At 38.1% G+C, this 22,826-nt stretch overlaps 1 protein-coding gene across 17 annotated transcripts in view; it reads right to left on the bottom strand.

Annotated features, from left to right (window-relative positions):
- The window catches only part of CLIP4 (CAP-Gly domain containing linker protein family member 4), a 100,263-nt gene that overhangs the window by 60,435 nt on the left and 17,002 nt on the right, over nucleotides 1-22,826 (bottom strand). For 15 of the 17 annotated variants that reach the window (XR_012004578.1, XM_072770680.1, XM_072770686.1 and 12 more), the window contains exons 2-6: nucleotides 15,473-15,620; nucleotides 7,578-7,717; nucleotides 6,474-6,567; nucleotides 5,158-5,319; nucleotides 3,086-3,204 (exon numbers count right to left, since the gene is read on the bottom strand). Coding sequence is in view for 16 of the 17 variants with exons in the window: in XM_072770680.1 (XP_072626781.1) it covers nucleotides 3,086-3,204; nucleotides 5,158-5,319; nucleotides 6,474-6,567; nucleotides 7,578-7,717; nucleotides 15,473-15,605 (648 nt within the window). In the remaining variant the exon portion in view is untranslated. Of the gene's footprint in view, nucleotides 1-3,085; nucleotides 3,205-5,157; nucleotides 5,320-6,473; nucleotides 6,568-7,577; nucleotides 7,718-15,472; nucleotides 15,621-22,588; nucleotides 22,740-22,826 lie in introns of those variants that run through there. The other 2 variants (XM_072770672.1, XM_072770676.1) reach the window with 1 other exon arrangement.

A 22,826-nucleotide genomic window follows, 5' to 3' on the forward strand; every position in this document is an offset into this window, starting at 1 on the left:
ATCAAAAAAAGAGCTCTGGTCTCACTATAAAGGAGAGACTGCATCCTTGGATTTATCCTGCAACAAGATACAATGGTTGTTACCATCCCACTAATACTTCCACTAATATGTGTGTGGTGTTTATATAACCAAATCCTATTGTATAAATTGTCATTTGATTCTCACATCAAGAAAAAGCTTATGAATAAAACAGATAAAAATCCATGCCCACTGAGAGTTTATATTGTAGTAGGAGAGACAATAACCAACTAACCGAATAAAATATTACTAACATTTCCAGTTTGCCAATTAGGGAAATTTAGCAAGGAAAGGTTAATGACTCATTCAAAGTCATTTACATGATTCCTGGCAGAGGTGACATCTGAATCCATGTCTAGGACCCACTAGACACAGCCTTTCTCCTACTTAGGGCTATCCTTCCCTCAAACATGGTATACCTCCTCTATTATCCCTAACCAAAAAACTTAGATTTTACGAGAGAATTTACAGACTATAATCTTCCTTTAATATGATGAATCAAGATTCTTTTGCTGAGAAACTTCTTTTCCTTGTTTTCTCTGCTGATAATTATCTTCAAATGCTCCATATGGATGAAAGACTGAAGCTTTTAGAACACACTTAGTTTGCATGTGCCTCACAGTTTCTGTTTTAAAATTCAAGTCAGTTTGGTCTCAAGTAGAAATATGGCAGAAGGCATGTTACCAACTTTCTGGGATGGCGACAGGACTATTTTAAAGAATTTCAGATTTCAAAGAAAATATACAAAATATACTGAAGGTATGTATAGCACAAATATGTACTCTTGATAAAAAGACGGGAGGAATTTTTTTTTTAAACCTTATACTGGTAAGTCGTAAGCTATATTCACAATGACTATTTCACTTTAGTTTTTTTAAAAAGATTTTATTTATTTATTCATCAGAGACACACAGAGAGAAGCAGAGACACAGGGAGAGAGAGAAGCAGGCTCCATGCAAGAAGCCTGATATGGGACTTGATCCCAGAACTCTGGGATCACACCCTGAGCCAAAGGCAGATGCTCAACTGCTGAGCCACACAGGCGTCCCTTTTTTAAAAGATTTTATTTATTAGTGAGAGACACAGAGAGAGGGACAGAGACATAGGCAGAGGGAGAAGCAGGATGCCTGCAGGAAGCCTGATGCAGAACTTGATCCTGGGACTCTGGGATCACGCCCTGAGCCAAAGGCAGACGCCCAACTGTTAAGCCACCCAGGCATCCCTTACTTTAGATTTTTAAGTCTTCACCTTTCTAGAATGAAATATTTATATATTTTTATAAATATATCAAAAACTAAATGAAAGACTTAAACTCAAAGATGATGACACTTATGTTAATTCCTATTAAATTTGGCAACTAAAACTTCTGTTTAAAAAAATAATAAAATAAAAACAATGATGATGTCATGCTAACATAAGAAGGCTTGCTCATGGGCAGCCCAGGTGGCTCAGCAGTTTAAGCACCACCTTCAGCCCAGGGCCTGATCTTGGAGACCAGGGATCGAGTCCCACATTGGGCTCCCTGCATGGAGCCTGCTTCTCCCTCTGTCTGTGTCTCTGTTCCCCCCCTCAGTCTGTGTCTCTCATGAATAAATAAATAAAATCTTTTTTTTTTTAAAGAAGGCTTGATCATGATTAATTATGGAATTCTATTCTCTTCTAAAATTGTGGTTACCAGAATATGAACCAAGGGCAACTGCTGCCCCACAAGCTGGCTGGTTTTTTTTTTTTTTTTTTTTTTTGTAAATATTAAACTTCAAAATACAATAATTATTGTTTCTGGCTTCAGGTGGTAATTTACCTCAATAGCATGCCTCACTGCATCTTACTAAATTCAAAATAGTCTCTCCACTAAGGAGGTTTTGTCAACAGTCTACTAGGAAAAGCAAAAGCATATCACCTTCACATACCAACCAAACTGCGGGATCATCCCCTAGCCTTTCATAAATGCTACTCTTTTCTTTGCCTAAAAGGTTTTTGCACCTCCCTCCTCTAACTGGCCAGTTCTTAACTATGTTTAAGTGCTCAATGTCACCTTTGCCGGAAAGCTCTCCCAAGGCTTAGAGCCCATGGCATTCTGCCCACTCCCACATCGTAACCCACTGAGTGAATACAACACACCACAGTTAAAGTACTCATCCATTCTCCCCTCTAGATTACACTCCCTTTGGAGACAAAGATTTTTATTTATTGTTGTGTTCTCCCGGTGCCCAATACACAATAGAGAAGGAGGGAGGAGGCAGAGGGAAGGAAAGGGGAGAGGGTTAATTAACCAATGATGCAGTAAAGCAGAGGGAACAGTGGCAGAAAGAAGTAGGCAGGAGAGGGGAACTAGAAAGTAAGCAGAGGGAGAGGAAAAGAGGGAGGAGGGAGACCTTTTCAAACACTGCCCAGCCCCAGCCCTGTCCCTTGAAGGGACGGCACAGACCCAATTATTACAATATCAAATCAATTAAGAAACCCTGCCAGAGCAAGTCATTGCTATTACTATTTAGGAAATGAACATTGAGAGCCACTCTGTGAAGACAATAAAATACCAAAAGACTTGAAGATTATGAAATTCAATCCTGTGTGTTAACTGTAAATTTACTAAATTACATGACTACCTTGAAAAAATTCATTTTTTCTTTAATTATTAAGGGTTTACTCCACTCTAAATGTGCATTTTAAAAATTTTTCTGAAATAAAATTTACTTCTAACAGAACTTAAAATATGATTTAATACAGAAATATCACTTTAACATACACATTTTAATTCGATAGCTAACTTTTTATAAATATATCAAAAAACTACATGAAAGACTTAAAATCAAGGATGGTGACACATTAAAGAACATTTTACTTCACTGAATGAAAAGAAATGTTATAGAGCTTATCAATATGAGGGGACTGAAATTCACTGCTAGGCCTTATATTTATTTGAGATAAACCTGATCACCATTACTCTTTATATGCAGCACAAAAACATAAATTCTTTGCTCATATTAGTCCTATAATAACATCCAGATTCAACTCTTTACTGGAAAATGATGTTAGACATTTTAATTCTTTTAAATTAATCTCTTACCCTAAATGCAGGATTCGCTCCGTGCTCTAATAAGCATCTCACAGTACTTGCACACAAGTTATACGCAGCAATATGCAGAGCTGTTCCAAAATTAAAGTCACTGCAAGTGGCATCTACATCTACAATTAAACACCACAAGTATATTAACTAAAAATTTAAATTTAACTATTATATATAAAAGGAGACAGGCAGGATTTGGTTGTGGGGGTTTTTTTTGTTTTTGTTTTTGTTTTTGGTTGGGGGGAGAGAACTTTATTAAGCCATTTATGAGACCTAAACCCACCCACTAGAAGCACCATTTCATGATGGAACTAAATCTTCATATTACAATCTGGCTTACCAATTATTTTCTTAGTACAATAAAATTTCATTATAACATGCACTGATATTATCATAGACTTTCCAACTATCACATTTGTAAAAGTAACGATCTTAATACAATTTTTCATTACCCTCTTGCATGTATGCCATTACAGCTACAATGAAGTAGTAGGGTTTAGGTCAAGAACCAGCAAACTATGGTCCATGGGCCAAACACAACTCACCATCCATTTTTATAAATAAAGTTTTAATGGAACATGGCCATAAATATTTATTCACACGTTCTCTACAGCTAGCCTCCTACTATAACTGCAAAATCAAATAGCTGCAGTGTTCCCAAAGCCTATGGTATGTCCTATCTGGCCCTTTACATAAAAAGTAGTAGGTAAAACAATGCAGAATTTTCAAATCAGGAATAATTAAAGACTAAATACAGAAATGCTTACAAATCATATTCATTCATAATACTTTATTCAGCAAAGGCATTTGGACTTCATGGTAGGAAAAAAGAATCTTGCAATTTTAAGGACATTTTAATAACTTTCAATAAATCACCATGATGCTATACTCAGACACAAGAAATCTCCTAGATCTGGGAATCCTGTTTTTCATGTTTTCTGTAACAAGGATTTCATATATCTGGTTGCATTAATCCTACCTTAATCTAAACCATACTGCCCTACATGTCCTGCCTACAATTCCAAACAACTAAGACATACTCAGGACAAAGCTTCCTGAGTTATTAAAGACACTGTATTTTCAAGAGGCTTTCTTCATAACATCAACCAAAAATTAAAAGGTAAAATTTTAAAATAAAATGGACAATATTACAAATGAGAGTAAGAAACAAACATTCTGGGAAATTCAGCTACTGAATCTCTAAAACAAATCTACAAATGGGGAAAACCCTGTACACTGCCCACCTTTAACTGAGTAATATTACTGTCTCATTTTTTCCTCAATAGAAAACTGACCTATTTGAGTGAAAGTATCAGTGAGGGTGACAAAACATGAGAGACACCTAACTCTGGGAAATGAACAAGGGGTAGTGGAAGGGGAGGTGGGCGGGGAGTTGGGGTGATTGGGTGATGGGCACCGAGGGGGGGCACTTGGCGGGATGAGCACTGGGTGTTATGCAATATGTTGGCAAATTGAACTCTAATTAAAAAAAAATTTTTAAAGAAAAAAAGAAAAAGAAAGAAAACTGACCCACTGAGAGGACCAGAGAGAAAGTTGAAATACCAGGACCATAATTTTGACAGTCTGAATTCAATTTTAGGATATCACCACCAAAACAAGAAGGGGGAAAAAATACCCTGAATTTGTATCCTTTAATGGAATTGGAATTTCAGAACCAAATGCAATCTAAAATACTCCTTATGATTCCAATGCTTAGCTCTGACAGCTTTCCTACTCTATTTCTGGCTATTCAAGACAAAAGAATTATATGCCAAAATTATACAGATTCAATTACGCTTGATAAAAATCCATGTGATACTGGGGAATTTGCAGAGATGTAAAAAACCCAGAGAACATGACTTTGTTTTGTATCTCTCTGTAATGTCTTTTGTTTAATGACAGCAATTAATCTTCAATAAAGATACACTAAACTATTCCTGGAAAAAAAAATGGGATAAGAGGTCATATGGAACAAGATGGATCAGAAGCAAAAATCTCTTTGAATTTTAATTTTTATGCCACTAATAAAATAGTCAATCAGTAACGTCTAAAGGTGATCTTGTCGTACGTGCCTTTTGGTTTAGACATCTTCAAAATCACTTTTATAAGCTCAGGAACATCAAAATAAGCTGCGTAATGCAGAGCATTCATATTGGTCCAGCGACTCCGCAAGCTGACGTCGGCTCCCAGATCAATGAGCTGAGTTGCAAATTTTACAGCTGTATCAATATCACCTAAAGAAAGTTTTCTAGATTATTTTTTTTCAGTACAAACTGAAGCTCCAATGGATGAATATCTACTATTTTATTTAAAGAGCCAAAGCAAATACCATATGGAATATACCCACACACCACAAAAATTTCACTTACAAGGAATGTGTTCTAAGAAAATAATCATTCTTACAGATATGGATAAATAAACACTTAGCAGTGAGGATGCTCATCACAGCATTTTTTACTATGAATAAAATTTAAAAACTGGACTACTCTATAAATAAATAAAAATAAATTATTTTATTCTAAAAGTGCAATAATGTGAAATTGATTAAACTGTAAGTGATCCACATAGTGGAATACTATAAAACCATTAAAAGCAATGCACTAAATCAGTGCTACTCAGTGGACCACTTCCAGTCCCAAACTATAATTTCTCTGTCCTTTTGATAACTCTTTTCTTTTTCCCCATGAAATCATTTCTTCAGAATATATTAATTGAAATGTAATTTCATGCATTTTGAAAAACAATTGGGCTTGTATTTCATGTCTTTATTTAATTTTTCTATTACAATTCCTTTTTTTTTTTTTTTTACAAAAAGAATCAGTCTGTTATGGATTGTAGGGGGGAAAAGTCCCTCACCATCAACAGCTTAAGAAGCACTATATCAGACTACTGAAACAGGGAGAGATATTCATAATATGTAGTTAAGTAACAGAGGTAGGTTTATACAATGGTAAAGCACTGAACACCAATCTGGAAAAATATATGCATATATGTTAGATATAAGGGACTACTCCTTAGGCCTAAAGACTGAGGTCTGTAGGGACTGGGATGCTTGGGAAAAAGCTTGGATTGTCTAATCTTGCTGTAAACTCTCAGGAATGTTCTAGGGTGTTGCCACTTACTCTCACCTAGCAAGAATGCAGCCAAGAAGCCTGCTCTAGAAAACGTGGGAAATATCAGGAGACTACAACGACACTCCCACACACACACTGAGAAAAAGGTAGGTAGGGAACAAGATTTTTAGGAGGAATCAACTGAATGCCTGCCTGTTCAGGGGGTATTACATCATCGGCTAGGTGCCCCCCAGGGACTCTGGTTGGCCTAAACATAGCTTATACAAACACAAATACAGATCCTGAAGCCACTAGCAGATTCGCCACACACTTACCAATACCATGAGCTCCAGATTTGCAAGTGTAATGTAAAAGAGTCATGTCTGTCAATCCATCTCTGTCATTCACATTGCAGCCTCTCTTGAGAATCTGAGGAAACCCAGGAAAATATGATAATAAAACTATTAAAAACTGATTTCAAACTCATGCTGAGAATCAAGTTAGTCAATCCTATCGGAATTAGTTCTCAATAAAATGAGTAGCTAGAACTGGCTTCTCTTAAATAAATTTTAAATTCTGCATCCAATAGCCATAATGAAAATAATTTGTCACTAGACTAAAGGGAATTCTTAAAGACTATTCCAAGCTAATCTGGCACTACAAATATGTCCCTAACTTCTCAAAGGATAAGCAAAATTGTCTTTCTACATAAGCTCTATCTTCTTACAACATGACAATGTCTCTCTTCTTAAAACATGATGATATGCAGGTCAAAAAAAAAAAAACAGTTATTCTTTCTCCTCTCCTTCAAAAAATCAAATACTTTTTAAAACTCTATTTAAGCCTAGATATTTACCAGACCACCCAAAAGTATAGATAAAACATATACTGGTAATCAAATCTCCTCATGAAATATATATTTTTTAAGTCTACAAAATTGGGGCACCTGAGTGGCTCAGTTGGTTAAGCATTTGCCTTCAGCTCAGATCATGATCCCAAGATCCTGGGATGAGGGCTTTCTGCTCAGCGGGAAGTCAGCTTCTCCCTCTCCCTATGACCCTCCCCCTTGCTTGTATGCTCTTTCTTTCTCTCAAATGGATAAATTTTAAAAAATCTTTTTAAAATTAATTAATTAAGTCTACAAAATTAACTTGTACAAAGAAAGAAGTATGGAAAAATGCCTGCTGCCACCAAGAATCTCTACCATGGGAACTCCAGGCATAACCAAGTGAAGAGCATGAGGGAACAGTGGAAAGAATGTACAATACCAACTCAACTGCCCCATGCAAAGCCTGGAGATACAAAGACCAACCATCAGAATCTCTAAAAGGTTTCTCATTTATCACCACCTTTCCATTCAGGGATGGGGTTTGAGGGTAGAGAGGGGAGCATCTATACAATTAACAATTCTAACAATACAAAATGGAAGAATTCCTTACCTCGTTTCCAATAATGTCAATGTTTTGCTGGACCTGAGGAACCCATTGTCTTAAAATGGCAAATAGTTCCGATACAGAAGTTTTAGGATCAAAGAGAATTTCCTGGCATGATGTGTCATTAGGATCAAAGAAAGAAAACTCTGTTTGAAATTGAAAAAAAGGTATAAATTAATCTTATTAAAAGTTCCAAATAAATATGTTGAAAACAATAAACCATAAGACCAAGGCTCAAATAATACAGATATTTTTAGATGCTAGAAAAAGTAGGTTTTCCCTTAAGCAATTTTCAAAACCAAAGTCAAGAGATCCAGAAAGTATGCAGCATTCCTGAATTGTTGTGGGAACAAGATTTCTGTGTATAACACCACATTTTATTACAGACAGAAGAAATACGTGAGCTCACCTATTTCAAATGCTAAACTTTCCAAGAACTACTTCTAAGGCACAGAAAATTTATCAAATCTTATCAATATCTTCAGTTCTCAACATAAATATATCATGAACAGTAGATTCACATCTATAATTAAACACACATAAGAGGGGGAAAATGCCAAAATATCAAGTAGTGTACAATTTTAAATATTCTTTTTACTTCTCTGTATTTGCCTAATTTTCCATAAGAAACAGGCATTACTTTTTTACCTGCTGACAAAGCATGAGAACTGCCATGCCAACTGGTAAGGCAACAACATCTAGCAATACAGAAGTGAAACCTTGGGACAGAGTGCCTGGTCATTTGGGAATTTGTATTAGTAAAAACATAGGAATGCTAGCAAAATTGAACATGATCTAAATATCTCTTAAAACTTCTCTAAGATTCACAAAAAAACTTTGGTCATCCTATGGCTAGAGAACGAAAGAGAATGGATTCTACTCTCTCTCAAATAATCCAAAAAAGGCAGGGGTGGGGGGGACTAAAAAACCAGAAGCACTCGAAGAAGAAAAGCATTACTGAACATTTGCTGAATGCTTACAATTTACCAAACACCTTACGAGTCCTCACACTTTACCTGGAAGGTATTATTCTTATCATTTTGCAGGTAAAGAAACCAAAGCTCAGACCAAATAATACTTGCTCCAAATTACACAGCTGGTAAGTGGCACATCTAGGATAGAAAACCAAGTCTGTACCCAAAGTCTATCTTCTTTCCTCTATTATGCTGCCTAAGAGAATTTACTTTTGAAGTCAGCTTTTAACAGAATACATGAGTAGTGGGATTCATGGTTTTGGGGATTTTTATGCTGTTTGCATTTTCAGATATTTTCCAAAATTATACTATGTAGACAATTCATACTTTTAGAATCAGGATAACTGAAAGGTGAGTGGAAAAAGCACAAAACCATGGATGTGTATATAAAGGAGGAGCAGCAGTCCATTGGGAGAGAATCAGAAATACCAAAAACTAGAATGAGATAGTATCTAAAACCTTAGACAACAGAATGGCCCTCTAGGTTCAGAAAGGAAGACTAAGAAAAGAACTGGTATCCAACATAGAGAACTACCTTGCATGGTTTTTTGAATATCACTTTGGGTACATTTCTTATAAACAGCAGCTGACTAGACAGGGTAGGGGTGTCTAGCTGATTATCTATTCAATAAATAGTTATGGATTAGTCCCTTTTCTAAGCACTGGGCATTTATAGTAGATAAATTTCTAAATATATACCTAGAAACTCTTCTGCATGTGTCCACAGGAGATACGTTCAAGAATTCTTACTCTAACATTAATTATAATGGCAAAAAAAAAGCTGGGCTGAAGCATCTCTCCATAAAGGAATGGATAGAATTGGCATAGTCCATCTTTTGCTTTTTAACAACGAAAGAAATGAATTAGATCTCTAAATTGTGAGTTGATAATGATAGGTCTCAAAAAACATAGTGATTGATAAAATAAGCTGCAAAATAATATAGTTTCTACAATTTACATAAAATTACAAATACACAAAACAATACTACACATTATTTAAGTATGCTCACCTATGTAGTAAATACATAATAATACAACCTGGAATAGTCATACTAAATATAAGATAGTGGTTGCCTCTGGAGAGTAAGGGGAATAGGACCAAAAGAAAACAGAAGGAATTTCAACTTTAAGGTTTTCTTGTAACTAAAAAACAAGAGCTACAGGAAAAATGACAAAATGCTAATACTTACACTTTCTGATGGTGGATATGTGTGACATATATGTTTGCTACTACTATATTTTGTGCATTTTTATATGATTTCCTATTTTTTAGAAATGACAAACAATGGGAAAAGCATCCCACATACAATCTCAATAAAAGTAACAAACATGCCAATGAATGTGTGAGACTTACTTTTTAAAAATTGGAAGAGGAGAGTGATTTAAATGGAGTGAGACATCGTGTCACTGAACTAAAAAATAAAATATTTAAAGCTGCCAATTTTACAAAAAGTATTTATTTAAAATAATTTCAATTCTAATCAAAAACCTCACCAGGATTTATCTGTGAGAGGAGATACAAAATTATTCTATGGTTCATCAGTAGCAGAGCTTCTCAAATATTAAAGTGGACAGGAATTTCCTAGGAATCTTGTTACAATGTAAATTCTGACCCAGTAAATCTCAAGTGGGGCCTGGAATTGCATTTATAACAGGCTCCCAGTGATGTCAATTCTACCAAACTAAGGACCACACTTTGAGTACCAAAAATCTAAAAAGTAAATGTAAGATAAATAAACAAGAATATTTGAACTAAAAAAAATAATAATGACCTGAATAGGGAGAGGGGACAGTAGCCCAGTAAATAATAAAGCATATAATAATGTTTCAGTAATTATATACTGAGGTGATGGCAAACAGTAGATATTAAATAATGACAGTAAGTTACACTTGTTAAGTACTTAACAGAAGCCAGGGACTGTTCTATGCACTTTATATATTTTGCCTAGTTTAATCCTCATAATGACCACATGAGGTAGGTACTATTATTGTTCTTATTTTATCAAAAAGGAAATAGAGGGAACAAATAAGGGACAGAGAAAATAAGTAATTTGCCTAAGATCACACAACTGTTAAAAGTGTTTGAGTCAATGCTATACTACATATTAACAAATCTACTAAATCCAAAGTTTAAAGCTTCCATACAGGGGAAAGTTTTTAAAAGCTTTAATCCAAAGAAAGTGGGGAGGGGGATCCCACTTCATGTCTGGATGGAGTAATGAGGACCACATAAACCCTTCCGCCTGAAACAACAAAAAACCAAAGGAAATCGATGAAATTCAGTTTTCAAGGATACTGGACATCAAGGCAATGAAAGACAATGATGATAAGAGACAGGACACAAATATGGTGGGTCTTACAATTACCCCAGGTATCTGCCTGGAGAGTTTCTACGTCTCAGTGCAGAGAGGGGGAAACCAAGAGAAGTGCAGAAGACTCTCTGAGTTGAGGAGACAACACTTGAGAGCCAAGGAAGTCAGGGGAGCAACAGTGCAAAGAGACGAGCATCAGAGAGGAGAGAGATACACAGCAAGAGAACCCAAAAAAATCTATGGAGGGTCTTCTTGAATATTTAACATATGCTTATGAGGAGCACCTGAGGTAAGAGAAAGAACCATCCTAAAGGATTAAAAAGATCAGAGCCCAGTGCTCATAAAAGGTCTAAAATAGTGTCTGTTCAGATGAATGGATATAGAAGATGTGGTATACACACACACACACACGAATATTACCCATCAAAAAGAAGGAAATCTTGCCATTTGCAATGATATGGATAGAACTAGAGAGTATTATACTAAGCAAAATAAGTCAGAGAAAGACAAATATCATATGATCTCACTCACATGTGGAATTTAAGAAACAAAACAGACAAACATAGAAGAGAAGGAAAAATAAGACAAAAACAGAGAGGGAGACAAACCCTAAGAGACTCTTAACTATAGGAAACACACTGAGGGGAGGTGGGCGGGGGATGCAGTAACTGGGTGATGGGCATTAAGGAGGACACTTGATGGAATGAGCATTGGGCGTTATATGTAACTGATGAATCACTAAATTCTACCTCTGAAACTAATAATACACTATATGTTAATTAAATTGGATTTAAATTAAAAGTAAATAAAATTTAAAAAATAAAATAGTGCCAGTCCCTACCAAAAAAAGACAAAAAACATTCACAGGGCACTGGGTAGAGTACTGAAGAGTGACGAATAATTAGTCCCAGATTAGCACTGCTCCAGAACCACCTAACAAATCATGAAACAAGACTTAAAAGGGTCAATCTCTCAAAGGAACTTAACTGCATCCCACAATAAAACTCAAGAATAGTTCCAGGAATGGGAAAATATCCAAGACCCAACAGGTAAATTCACAATGTCTGACATCCAATCACAGATTGCCAGGCATGCAAAGAAAGGAGAAAAGATGACCCATTTTCAGGGATAACCAACTGAAACATACCTAGAGTTGACACAAAAGTATAATTAACAGAAAGGAACATTGAAACAGCTATTCTGAATGTTCAAAAGGTTAGAGACATGGATGATATGAAACCCAAATCAAACCTGAGAGATGAAAACAGCATCTAAGATGAAAACTACACTGGATGAGATCATCAGCTGATCAGACATTGGAGAAGAAAAGATTAATGAACTTGAAGACACAGCAACAGAAACTGTCCAAAATGAAATACAAAAAGAATTTTTAAAATATGACAAAAGTATCAGTGAGCTGTGGGACAGCTTCAGGTGGTCTAATGTTCATGGAACCAGAGTGTCTGAAAGGGCCAGGGGCAAGAAAAAATATTTGAAGAAATAATGATCACCCAAACTTGATGAAAACTGAAACTCACAGTTCCGAGAAGCTTCATAAACCCTTCTTCTGTTCACACAGAAGAACATAAAGAAAATTACACTAAGAAACATCATAGTAAAATTGCTCAAAACCAATGATAAAAGAGAAAATCTTAAAAGCAGCCAGAGGGGGGAAAAAGCTGCATTACATTCAGAGAAACAAAAAATGATAGCAGATTTCCTATCAGCAACAATGCAAGTAAAAAGACAACAGAACATCTTTAGGCACTGAAAGAAGAACTATTAACCTAGAATTCTATACTCAGTAAACATATTCCTCAAAAGAGAAGGTATCATAAAGATGTTCGTAGACATCTGAAAACTGCAGGCAATCCCCAAAAGCAGATCCACACTACATGAAATGTTAAAGGAAGCCCTTCAGGCAGAAAGAAAATGATATCAACTAGAAATCCAGATCTGCACAACATAATAAAGAATACTGGAAAATGGTAACTACATGGGCAAATAGGATGTGTTGCTATTACTTCAATCCCTTTAAGAAGTAACTCATTCTCTAGGAAAAATAGTAACAACGTGTCATAGGGATTATAACGTATTTGATATACGTTCTGTGTAAACGGGCTCTGAGGACATTCAAAGCATAAGATTCCAAAAATCTTTTTATTGCCTTGCAGGGTAACCACGTGGAGAATCAACACTGAACTGCACGTTTAAGCTCTGGTTTGTGCAAGTTGGTTTGTCCTTGTTTCTTGTTTTAATCTGTCTCACATTCAATGGTCCTCATTAGGCTCAGCATAAAATACAAATTCTTTACCAAGGCCTAAATAATCCTGCATGATCTGCCCCCTGCCTTCCTCTCCAACTTCCTCTCCTGTCATTCTGCCCCTCAACCACTTTGCTTCTCAGCCACAATGGCCTTCCATTAATTCTTAGGATATACCAAAGTTTTTCCGCCCAACTCTGTGCCTTTAATTTAGGATTCTTCTGCCTGGAACACTTCTCTCCAGGCTCCTCTTGTGACCAACTTCTTCTGATTCCAGATGACCACCTCATCTATAATAGACACTCTGCTCCAATATCCTCTATCATAGCACCTCGTTTCTTTTCTCCACAAAATTCATTAAAATCTGTAATATTCATGTTTTGTTTATTAATTTGCTTATCGTCTTCTCCCACTAAAATGTCTGCCTTGGTCCCTGTGCTATCCCCAGCATCCGGGACAGTACCTAGCACATAATAGGCCCTCAATAAATACCTAGTAAATACAATTCAAGATGCCACTTTTCAAGCGGACACTGACTATATTGTCCTATAAGAAGGCAACAACTAGGATGAAAGGACCCAGAAATCCTGACACCGAGGCACTGATGAAGCCTAAGGAAGTACAGGCTAAATAAAAATATTCAAATTATCTCCAAATATGAAGGCTATCCTATAAAGAAGTGTGTTCCACATATCAAAAACTAGTACTGGTTGGGCAGAGTTTCACAGAGACATACTTTGAGTCTAGATACAAAAACAATTATATCACAACTAAAACCTTTTAACCATGAAATGGACTATTAGTTTCCCACTAATGAAGTTATCCAAGTGGCTGAGTGGTTATTTGTCAGAGATCCTGAAAATAGAATTTCTAGACTAAGAAGTGACTAGGGAAAGTTGACCTACAGGTACATTCTAAGAATGTATAATTCAAAGCATACAGGTAATGCTTAATTTCAGTTATACAAAGGGGTCAATGGCCATTATCATCTTACATTCAATATATTTATTCAACAAACACTGACTAAGTAGCTAATCAACAGATCACTATATTAGTGACCTAATATAAGTGATCTAATAAGATAAAAACAAAGCATGATTGATTGCTAACCCATCCCAAAGAGCTACAGTCTAGGAAAGGAAATAAGACAATTATGACTCAGGATAGAATGAAATAAGTGCCATAAGCAAGGTACAAAGTGCTTTAGTTAAGGTTTTTCCCACATAATTGATTTTGTTATATGTGAAAACAAACCCAGTCCACGTTTTGTAAAAGATGCGAATAACTCCCATGATCTAGGCACAGGTTTTATGTAATACTTTTGATGACTGCAAGGTAAGCTGCTATAGAATCTGAACTTGGAAATGAGTAATTATTAGAATGGATATGACTAAAGAGAAAAATTCTCTAATAGTTTTGTATCTACTAATATTTAAAAATTGCATTTCCAAACCAAAAACTAACAAAAAATAATAGAAACTGCATAATATCTGCCTCCAAAGACAATTTGAAATGATGACCCAATACTTGACTTGAAAAATTCTAAATAAACTAAAAATGTAGCAAACCTATCAAATTTATCTACTGGTTTTCTTTTATTCCTTTATAAACTACCTGTAAAATACAGTTGTGGGAAAATAAGCCTAAATAGGTAAAAACTAGAGTAGTTATAAATTTACATTTTATAAAGGAGATTTAAGTGAACTGATTGAAATATGACCCAATCCCTCTCCATATTCCAGGGAAAGGTCTCACACTATCTAAGTAACATGGCTTTTTTTTTTAAGTTTTATTATATTTGTGTATACATTGTAATTACAATGGAAGACAACTGAGACAGGACCCAAATTACGCTTGCTTATGTACTGAAACACATAACTTGTTACACTGTCACCCAAATTTGGATCATTTTAGCAGTGATTATTTGGTAAGTTAGGTCCTAGCATTTCAGAGACAGCAGGGCCCTTAGAGATGATGGCTAACTCACAATATTTTGTTTTGTCTTAATAAATATATTTAAGCAAGTCAGAATATTTAACCAAAATAAATTTATCAATAGCAAAAGAATGCTAGATGTCTAAGCACTACTGCATTCTAAAAATAAGATCCTCTAAATCCATCATGGTGCTTAAAATGAACGTTTTTACATAATAAAAATGCTGACAGCAAAATAAGGCATTTAGCTTAAGACACAGAAAAAGGCAATAAGCAATTGTATTTTTGAAAAAGGAAAACTAGCAATTTTATGAAAACCATGGCAAAGGGTTTTAGGAAAAATTATGAACGCAAATGCTATAAGACAAAAGTCAAGTCTCCAGGTCACAGGAAATCACACACTGCTACCTGACATACCACAGTCCGAAGGCATGGGTGCTGCAGATATGGAAAAAACAACTGGTGTCTCAGAACCTGGAAACAAAAATGGGTATCTTCCAATCAAAGAATTTCCTTCTACTGGAAAATCTGGAAGGTCCTCTATGGTCATCTTCTAGAAAGCCACCTTTAACGAGAGGGAGAAAAAAGTGTATCTATTATATTTGTATGCAACATAGAATGATTGCCTTCAATCACAAAAAAAAAGGCCTATTTTCTTTTAATATATAACCTATTAACTTTTTTTAAGATCTTATTTTTGAAAGGAATCTCTATATCCAACATGGGACTCAAACTTACCCCAAGATTAACTGTTGCATGCTCCCCTGACTGAGCCAGCCAGGTACCCCAATCTAATGACATTGTAAATTTCAACCTTCAAAAATCTCTTTTAGAGAGGAAGGGGAAAACAAAACTTCCTTTCAGCAAACTGTTGTTGAAGAATATATGTTGCTTGACACATCTCTTACAGACACGTAATCCTTTTACTCAAAGCTTGGGAAGTCTCAATACATAAAAAGCTATGTATTTCCCAATAATAGATGAAAACTTTTTTAAAATGCTGAGTTAGGGATCCCTGGGTGGCGCAGTGGTTTAGCGCCTGCCTTTGGCCCGGGGCGTGATCCTGGAGACCCAGGATCGAATCCCATGTCGGGCTCCCAGTGCATGGAGCCTGCTTCTCCCTCTGCCTATGTCTCTGCCCCTCTCTCTCTCTGTGTGTGACTATCATAAATAAATAAAAATTTTTTAAAAAATGCTGAGTTAATCTAAATGGATGAACTTCTCTTTACTCACAGTAACAAAGGGATATAACATTCCTTGTAGCTATATCTCTATCATGGGATCTGACACAGGTTATATTATCTATCATCCAATAGCTCATGTCATGTGCTCATCATCACATGAAAACAATCTAGTTTAGGATGTTCTCATTATTTTCTGACATCCCAGAAAACCCTCCTGAAAAATCAATCACATAGCTTGTACAAATATGGGTCTAAGAGCTTACTGCCATTGTTCACTTCTTACCAATGTAGAAGACCTATTCAGTCTATCCGAGCAGAAGTTAGAAGGCCATGCCTTGTAAACCACAGCAATTATATTACCTCTTTTTCCCAGAAAACATGAGAGCTTAGACTAAATGTGCTCTAAAGGGGGCTGCTGCAGCCTAGCTCATATAGAAACGGCACAGAAGGTGGAGAAAATGTTAGTAAAACTGAACTATAAAGGTAAAAAGCATCCAATTTCTTTTGTATCAAATCTTTAAAATCTGAAATATTATGAATTTCTGTGTCTGTTTTAAATATAAGCAAAAATCTGTATTAAAAACTAAATAAAAATGAATTTAGGCCATTTTAGTAGAAAGAATAAATCAAGATAGTTAACTGATAGCTTATGCCACCAGATAATGCCATGCTAGGTATTACTGTGTGTTCTATTAGACTTAGTTAACTAGTCCTGTCTCTAACTTAACCATCTTTACCCCCACCATAACCACCCTCCTCCGAAGAAACAGTCACCTCTCTGAGCTAACTGGTTTCTGTCCAACTTGATTCTTGTGTTTTCTGAAGACCAGCAGGAACTGGTAAAGTGATTTCTTTTTTTTTTCTCATAAAATGCATGCTTATATGATGCATGCATATTCTATATTAAAGAAGCTAATCCAGTGTTAACTATGTTAAAGGTATTCAGGTTCTCCTAGATGCTAAAGTTACTTGTCACTCAATGATTTGAATCATTTTAATAGTAACTCTGCCACATAAACAGGAAAATAACAAGGGACTAGTACCACACAGCAAGGTGATCTTCAAATACTTAAATTCCAAAAAGTAACACACATCCTGAAAACAGCCATTCTTCAATATTATGGCTTCCCAGTGCTAAAAGTTAACTCAGGATTTCTACTTGTTGGCCTCTGCTTCCTTGGCAGCGAATTGGGGCAAAATATTCTATACACGGTATGAAGCTTCCTTCAAAGTTGAGGAACACAGGCAGTGCTTTCTGCCATGGGTTCTGTCCCAGTACTTTACTAAAAACTTACCTTTTTACACAGAAAAAAAGATAAAGTCAAGGGACAGAAACAAGGTTTAATAGCTATTAAAGAACCACTATGTACAAGGCACCACAATATTCTAGATAGATACTTGAGAGAATACAAAAGTAACAGCCCACGCTTGCTCGGTAGCTTACCATCTACGAGGGTGAATAAAAATAGCACTAATAACCATAGAGGGTGAGAGAGAATGGGACACATTCCAAAACAGAAGGTCAAGGAACATTTGCCATGGGCGCTCCTGATGATCAGAAATGGTACAGTGAAGAAAGCTTTGCCAGAGATGGGTCTTAAAAGATGAATGGGCAAAAAACCAGGGCAGAAATTTAAAAGAAGAGCATGTTAAAGGAACTATGCTGGAACTTGGGCACATCAAGGCACAGTGTAGGTGGTAAGGCTGTAACTTTTCTTTTAGAACTACACTTGAGAGTATTTTATACACTTGATCAAAGACCAAACCACTTAGGTCACCTGGGTGGCTCAGTGGTTGAGCATCTGCCTTTGGCTCAGGTCATGAATCCAGGGGCCTGGGATGGAGTCCCACATTAGGCTCCCCATGGGGAGCCTGCTTCTCGATCTGCCTATATCTCTGCCTCTCTCTGCGTCTCTCATGAATAAATAAGATCTTTAAAAAACAAAGACCAAACCACTTAACTCCATAAGCACTGGAAACCCCTGATTTTTTAAAAGGAGAGTTTCCTGATTCAAACTGTGTTTTAGGAAGATTAATCTGATGACAATCACACTTTGGAATTCAGTAATGTTTTTATATTCCTTTTTTTTTTTTTTTTTTTTAGATTTTATTTATTCACAAGAGACAGAGACAGAGAGAGAGAGGCAGAGACACAGGCAGAGGGAGAAGCAGGCTTCATGCACGGAGCCCGACATGGGACTCAATCCTGGGTCTCCAGGACCACGCCATGGGCCAAAGGCAGCGCTAAACTGCTGAGCCACCCGGATTGCCCATATTCCTAATTCTCCTACAATCATACTTTGGAACTCAGTCATGTTTTTTATATTCCTAATCCCTATATTAAGTGGCTATCTTTCTGAGCTGGTCAAGAGGATGCCACCTTTAAAAACCTCCCTTTCAAAGAGCAGAGTTTCTCACCCAAAAATGTTTTTTGAAAGTGATCCTGAGACCACCTGTCATTTCTGTGTAGGCTGTTGAGATCCTTAAAGAACTGTATATTGCACAACTGTCACCTGCCACAGGAGCTAGATTAGTGTCTTACACATATTTAATAATCAAATCCTAGATTCAAGGTAGAAAGATGATTCATTCAACAAGATATAATAAATTCATTTTACATGCTAAATACTTCAAGCCCAGAGAAGCTACAATATTACCTGATCACTGTACTGAACATTCTTTGTACTTTGTGTCTCCAATGCATTTTTCCCTAGTCCCATTTCCTTTCCTTCAAGAAAAACTCAACAGGGATGCCTGGGTGCCTCAGTGGGTGGTTGAGTGTATGCCTTCAGCTCAGGGAGTGATCCTGGTCCAGGGATCGAGTCCTGCATAGGGCTCCCTGCAAGGAACCTGCTTTTCCCTCTGCCTATGTCTCTGCCTCTCTGTGTCTCTAATGAAAAAAATCAATAAAATCTTTAAAAAAGAAAAACTAAACATTCTACCTTTTGCCCCACTTAGGAAAACTGCACACCTCTAAAAACTTTGGTAAAGTTTTAGGATCCTTACTGAAAGCAATCTCTGGATCTAACAATCTAAGACACCTAGGATCCTATCAAACTCAGTCAAACTAGAATCAAATAAATCAAAGTTTTATACAGGAATCCCACCCTCCTCTATACCTCAAATCAGCTCTGAAAAAAATGCAACTTGTAACATGGCTCTAATATATATGACTTTTTAAGGCTTCCCAGCCCATGCCCTAACACAGAATGGTGGTGAGTGTAGATGCCCACTAACTTCTTCAAAGTGGTTCAGGGCTAGTAGGCCTCACTAAGGAACCTCACTAAAATCAAGAGAAAGTCTCAATTTTATTTGGAATATGGTTCAAGGGCAGCATCTTTGAGCTACTCAACTAAGAGAATATCTAAGCTGTATCCACACATGTTCAAATCATGAGGCCCTTCCATTCAATTTCATATCATATCTTGCCAGGAGTCTTTATGTTCATTAGATTCCAGGAAAAAGTGCTATAACCAAAATAAGCATTTAAATCATATCTCTAAGTATCCTTTAAAAATTAAAAATAGAAAAAAATTTAAAATAGAATTACAATATGACCTAGTGATTCCACTACTGGGTATTTACTCAAAGAAAATGAAAACATTAATTCAAAAAGCTATATGTACCCTATGTTTATTGCAACATTATGTACAATAGCCAAGATATGGTAGCAACCTGAGCAACTCATCCATAGATGAATGGATGAGGAAGATGTGGGATGTGTTTGGGGGTGGGGGAGGGGGAATATTACTCAGTCATTGTTGCCCTTTGCAACAGTATGGATGGGCCTAGAGGGTATAATGCTAAGTGAAATAAGTCAGACAGAGAAAGACAAATGTCATATGATTCCACTCATATGTTGAATTTAAGAAACAAAGGAAGGAAGGAAGGAAGGAAGGAAGGAAGGAAGGAAGGAAGGAAGGAAGGAAAGAGGGAAGAAAGGATGGACGGACTCTTAAAAACAGGGAACACTAGTGGTTGTTAGAGGGGACGTGAGTGGGGGATGAGTGAAAGGGATAAAGAATATTAAGAATACACTTATCGTGATGAGCACTGAGTAATACAGTGATTGTTAAGTCATTTTACTGCATACCTGAAACTGATACAACACTGTGTTAATTATACTTCAAAAAAAGATAAGAAAAAAATCTGAAAATGTCACATCTCCAGTTACCCCATTTATGTGTTACGTACACACATCTATTCAATCACTAAACAGATATTTACAGTATTTGATGCTTAGTTGGCTCTAGAAAGATTATAAAAGACACCTGCCCTCAAGAAATTCATTAAGTCACTCAACAAATACTAACTCCTAGGCTAGGTATAGCAATGGTATGCCCTTGTCCTCACATGGATTGGGGCCTAGTATAGGATTCCTATAAGAAAACTGTAATTACTGTATAGTTGTAACAAGTGCTAGGTTCAAGAAGCCCAGTGAAAGCTTCCTGAAGGACTAAGAGAAGAGTTTATATCTGCACTGTCCAAGCAGGTAGCTACCAGCCACATGTGGCTATTTACATTAAACTTAAAAAAAAAAACAAAATAATAAGTTCCTCCATTTTTCTACCCCATACAAGTACTCAAAAGCCACACAGGGCTAGTGGCTACCCTGCTGAAACAGTGCAGAAATACTTCCCTCCTTGCAGAAAGTTCTACTGAATATCACTGAAAGAAAACAGTGCTGTTCAAACTCCGGATGAGAAAATAAACAAGAAACAAAGGTTAACAAACAAAGCAAGCCAACAGCAGCACAGTTAATTATACATAATTAACAAGGGAACCATAAGCCTACAAGTCACCAGATACTTGTAGGTTTAAACAGAGAGAGTTGATTCTTTAACATAAAGATCACTAGTGCATGTTTCAATTATAGAGTCATTATAAACAATGAAAGACACCATATAAATATCACTTTTTTTAAAAGGCCTGCTAGTGAAAACTGTACCCGGTAAATCTGAAATATTCGAAATAAATACTACAAATAATATACCACTTGCTAAATCTTCTATAAAATTGAGATAAAAATATGCCTTACACATCAAGATCTAATCTTACAGCACACGTATTCCATTATCAAAGGAAAGTATTAACAATGCGCATCAACGTTAGCAAAATGAGATAGAACCGGGAGGGTTCCCCATAATAAAAATGTAGAAAGCTAGACTTCTACCATTTACAGCTCTCTGCTTTCTATCCATAGTTGCTCCACGTCCCACACCACCTGATCTTCCGCCATTTAGACGAACTTGCTTTAAATTTTGCAGAAGACTCATTAAGTGACAAACGCCAGTGTGAAAATGAAGTACAATTGGGGGATGTTTCTTTATTGAAATATTTCAAGGGCACCGATTGATACTATGATGTTGCTACAAACTGATAAAGCACAGCTTAGCTGGGAACACGGAGTAAGTTAGTAACCCATGAGAATACCATCCTCTGATACATATCAAAACATTGTCTCCGAGTTTAAATCCAAACTGCCTCTCTAGTCTCTGGGTGAATGAACAAGCTGACATCTAAAAGAAAGCTGACGTTATAAACCCATCAATCTAATCTACAAGGATGAGGGTCTAAAACCACGTGTGTTTAGGGCAGGTCTGGGCGCCAAGTGTCCCCCCCCACCCCCGCCGCCCCCAACTTCCCTTCCCAATTCCCACGATCTGGAATTAAGCAATCGCCGGACTACGGCAAATGCCGGGAAGCAAAGTCATCTGGTTCAGCGTCGCGTTCCCCCTGGCACGTTAAGAAACCCAAAAGGTCTCAAACAATTTCGGAAGCAAGGGGGAGGCACGAGGGGTGTGCGGAGGCTCGCCCCGGGACGAGCAAGGGCGGCGCAGCGCGCGCAGCGCAGGGGCGCGTGGGGCACCCCCCCAGGTGCCAGGTGCCGGCCGGGTGCCAGGGGGGGCCGCGGGTCACACACACACCCCCAGGTGCCAGGGGGCCGCGGGTCGCACCCCCCCCAGGTGCCAGGGCGGCGGAGAGGAGGCACCCCCCAGGTGCCAGGGGGGCCGCGGGTCACACACACCCCCCCCCCAGGTGCCAGGGGGCCGCGGGTCGCACCCCCCCCAGGTGCCAGGGCGGCGGAGAGGTGGCACCCCCCCCCCCACGTGCCAGGGCAGAGCGGGGGCCGCAGCCCCGACGCCGCGCCGCACCTGCTTCCTCCGAAAGTTAAGCCGCCCGCGAGCGGCGGAGGGGGCAGCGCACGTCCCCGAGGGTGGGCCGCGCCGCCCCAGGGAGGCCTTTGGGAGCCCGCGGCCCCGGCCTCCGCGCGCAGCCAGCCCCCCTCGGGCGCCCGCGCCCCTCCCCCGCGCCGGCCGGCCCCGAGCCCCGCGCGCTCCCGCCGCACCTGCTCCTCGGTCCTGTCGGGACGGCCGGCGGCGAGCGCAGAGGCGCGGAGGCCAGGCCGAGAGGCGCGCTGCCCCGCGCCGCGACCGTGTCCAGCGACCGTGTCCAGCGGCCGCCGAGCTCCCGCCGAGCTCCCGCCGCGCCGCTCCTCCGCCTCGCCCGGCCCCTCCCGCCCGCCGCCTCCGCGCGCGCCGGGCCGGGCCCCACGCGGGGTCGGCGCGCGCGCAGTGCAGGAGCCC

The sequence above is a fragment of the Canis lupus genome, chromosome 12 (assembly GCF_048164855.1).
Source record: "Canis lupus baileyi chromosome 12, mCanLup2.hap1, whole genome shotgun sequence".
Classification (NCBI taxonomy): domain Eukaryota; kingdom Metazoa; phylum Chordata; class Mammalia; order Carnivora; family Canidae; genus Canis; species Canis lupus.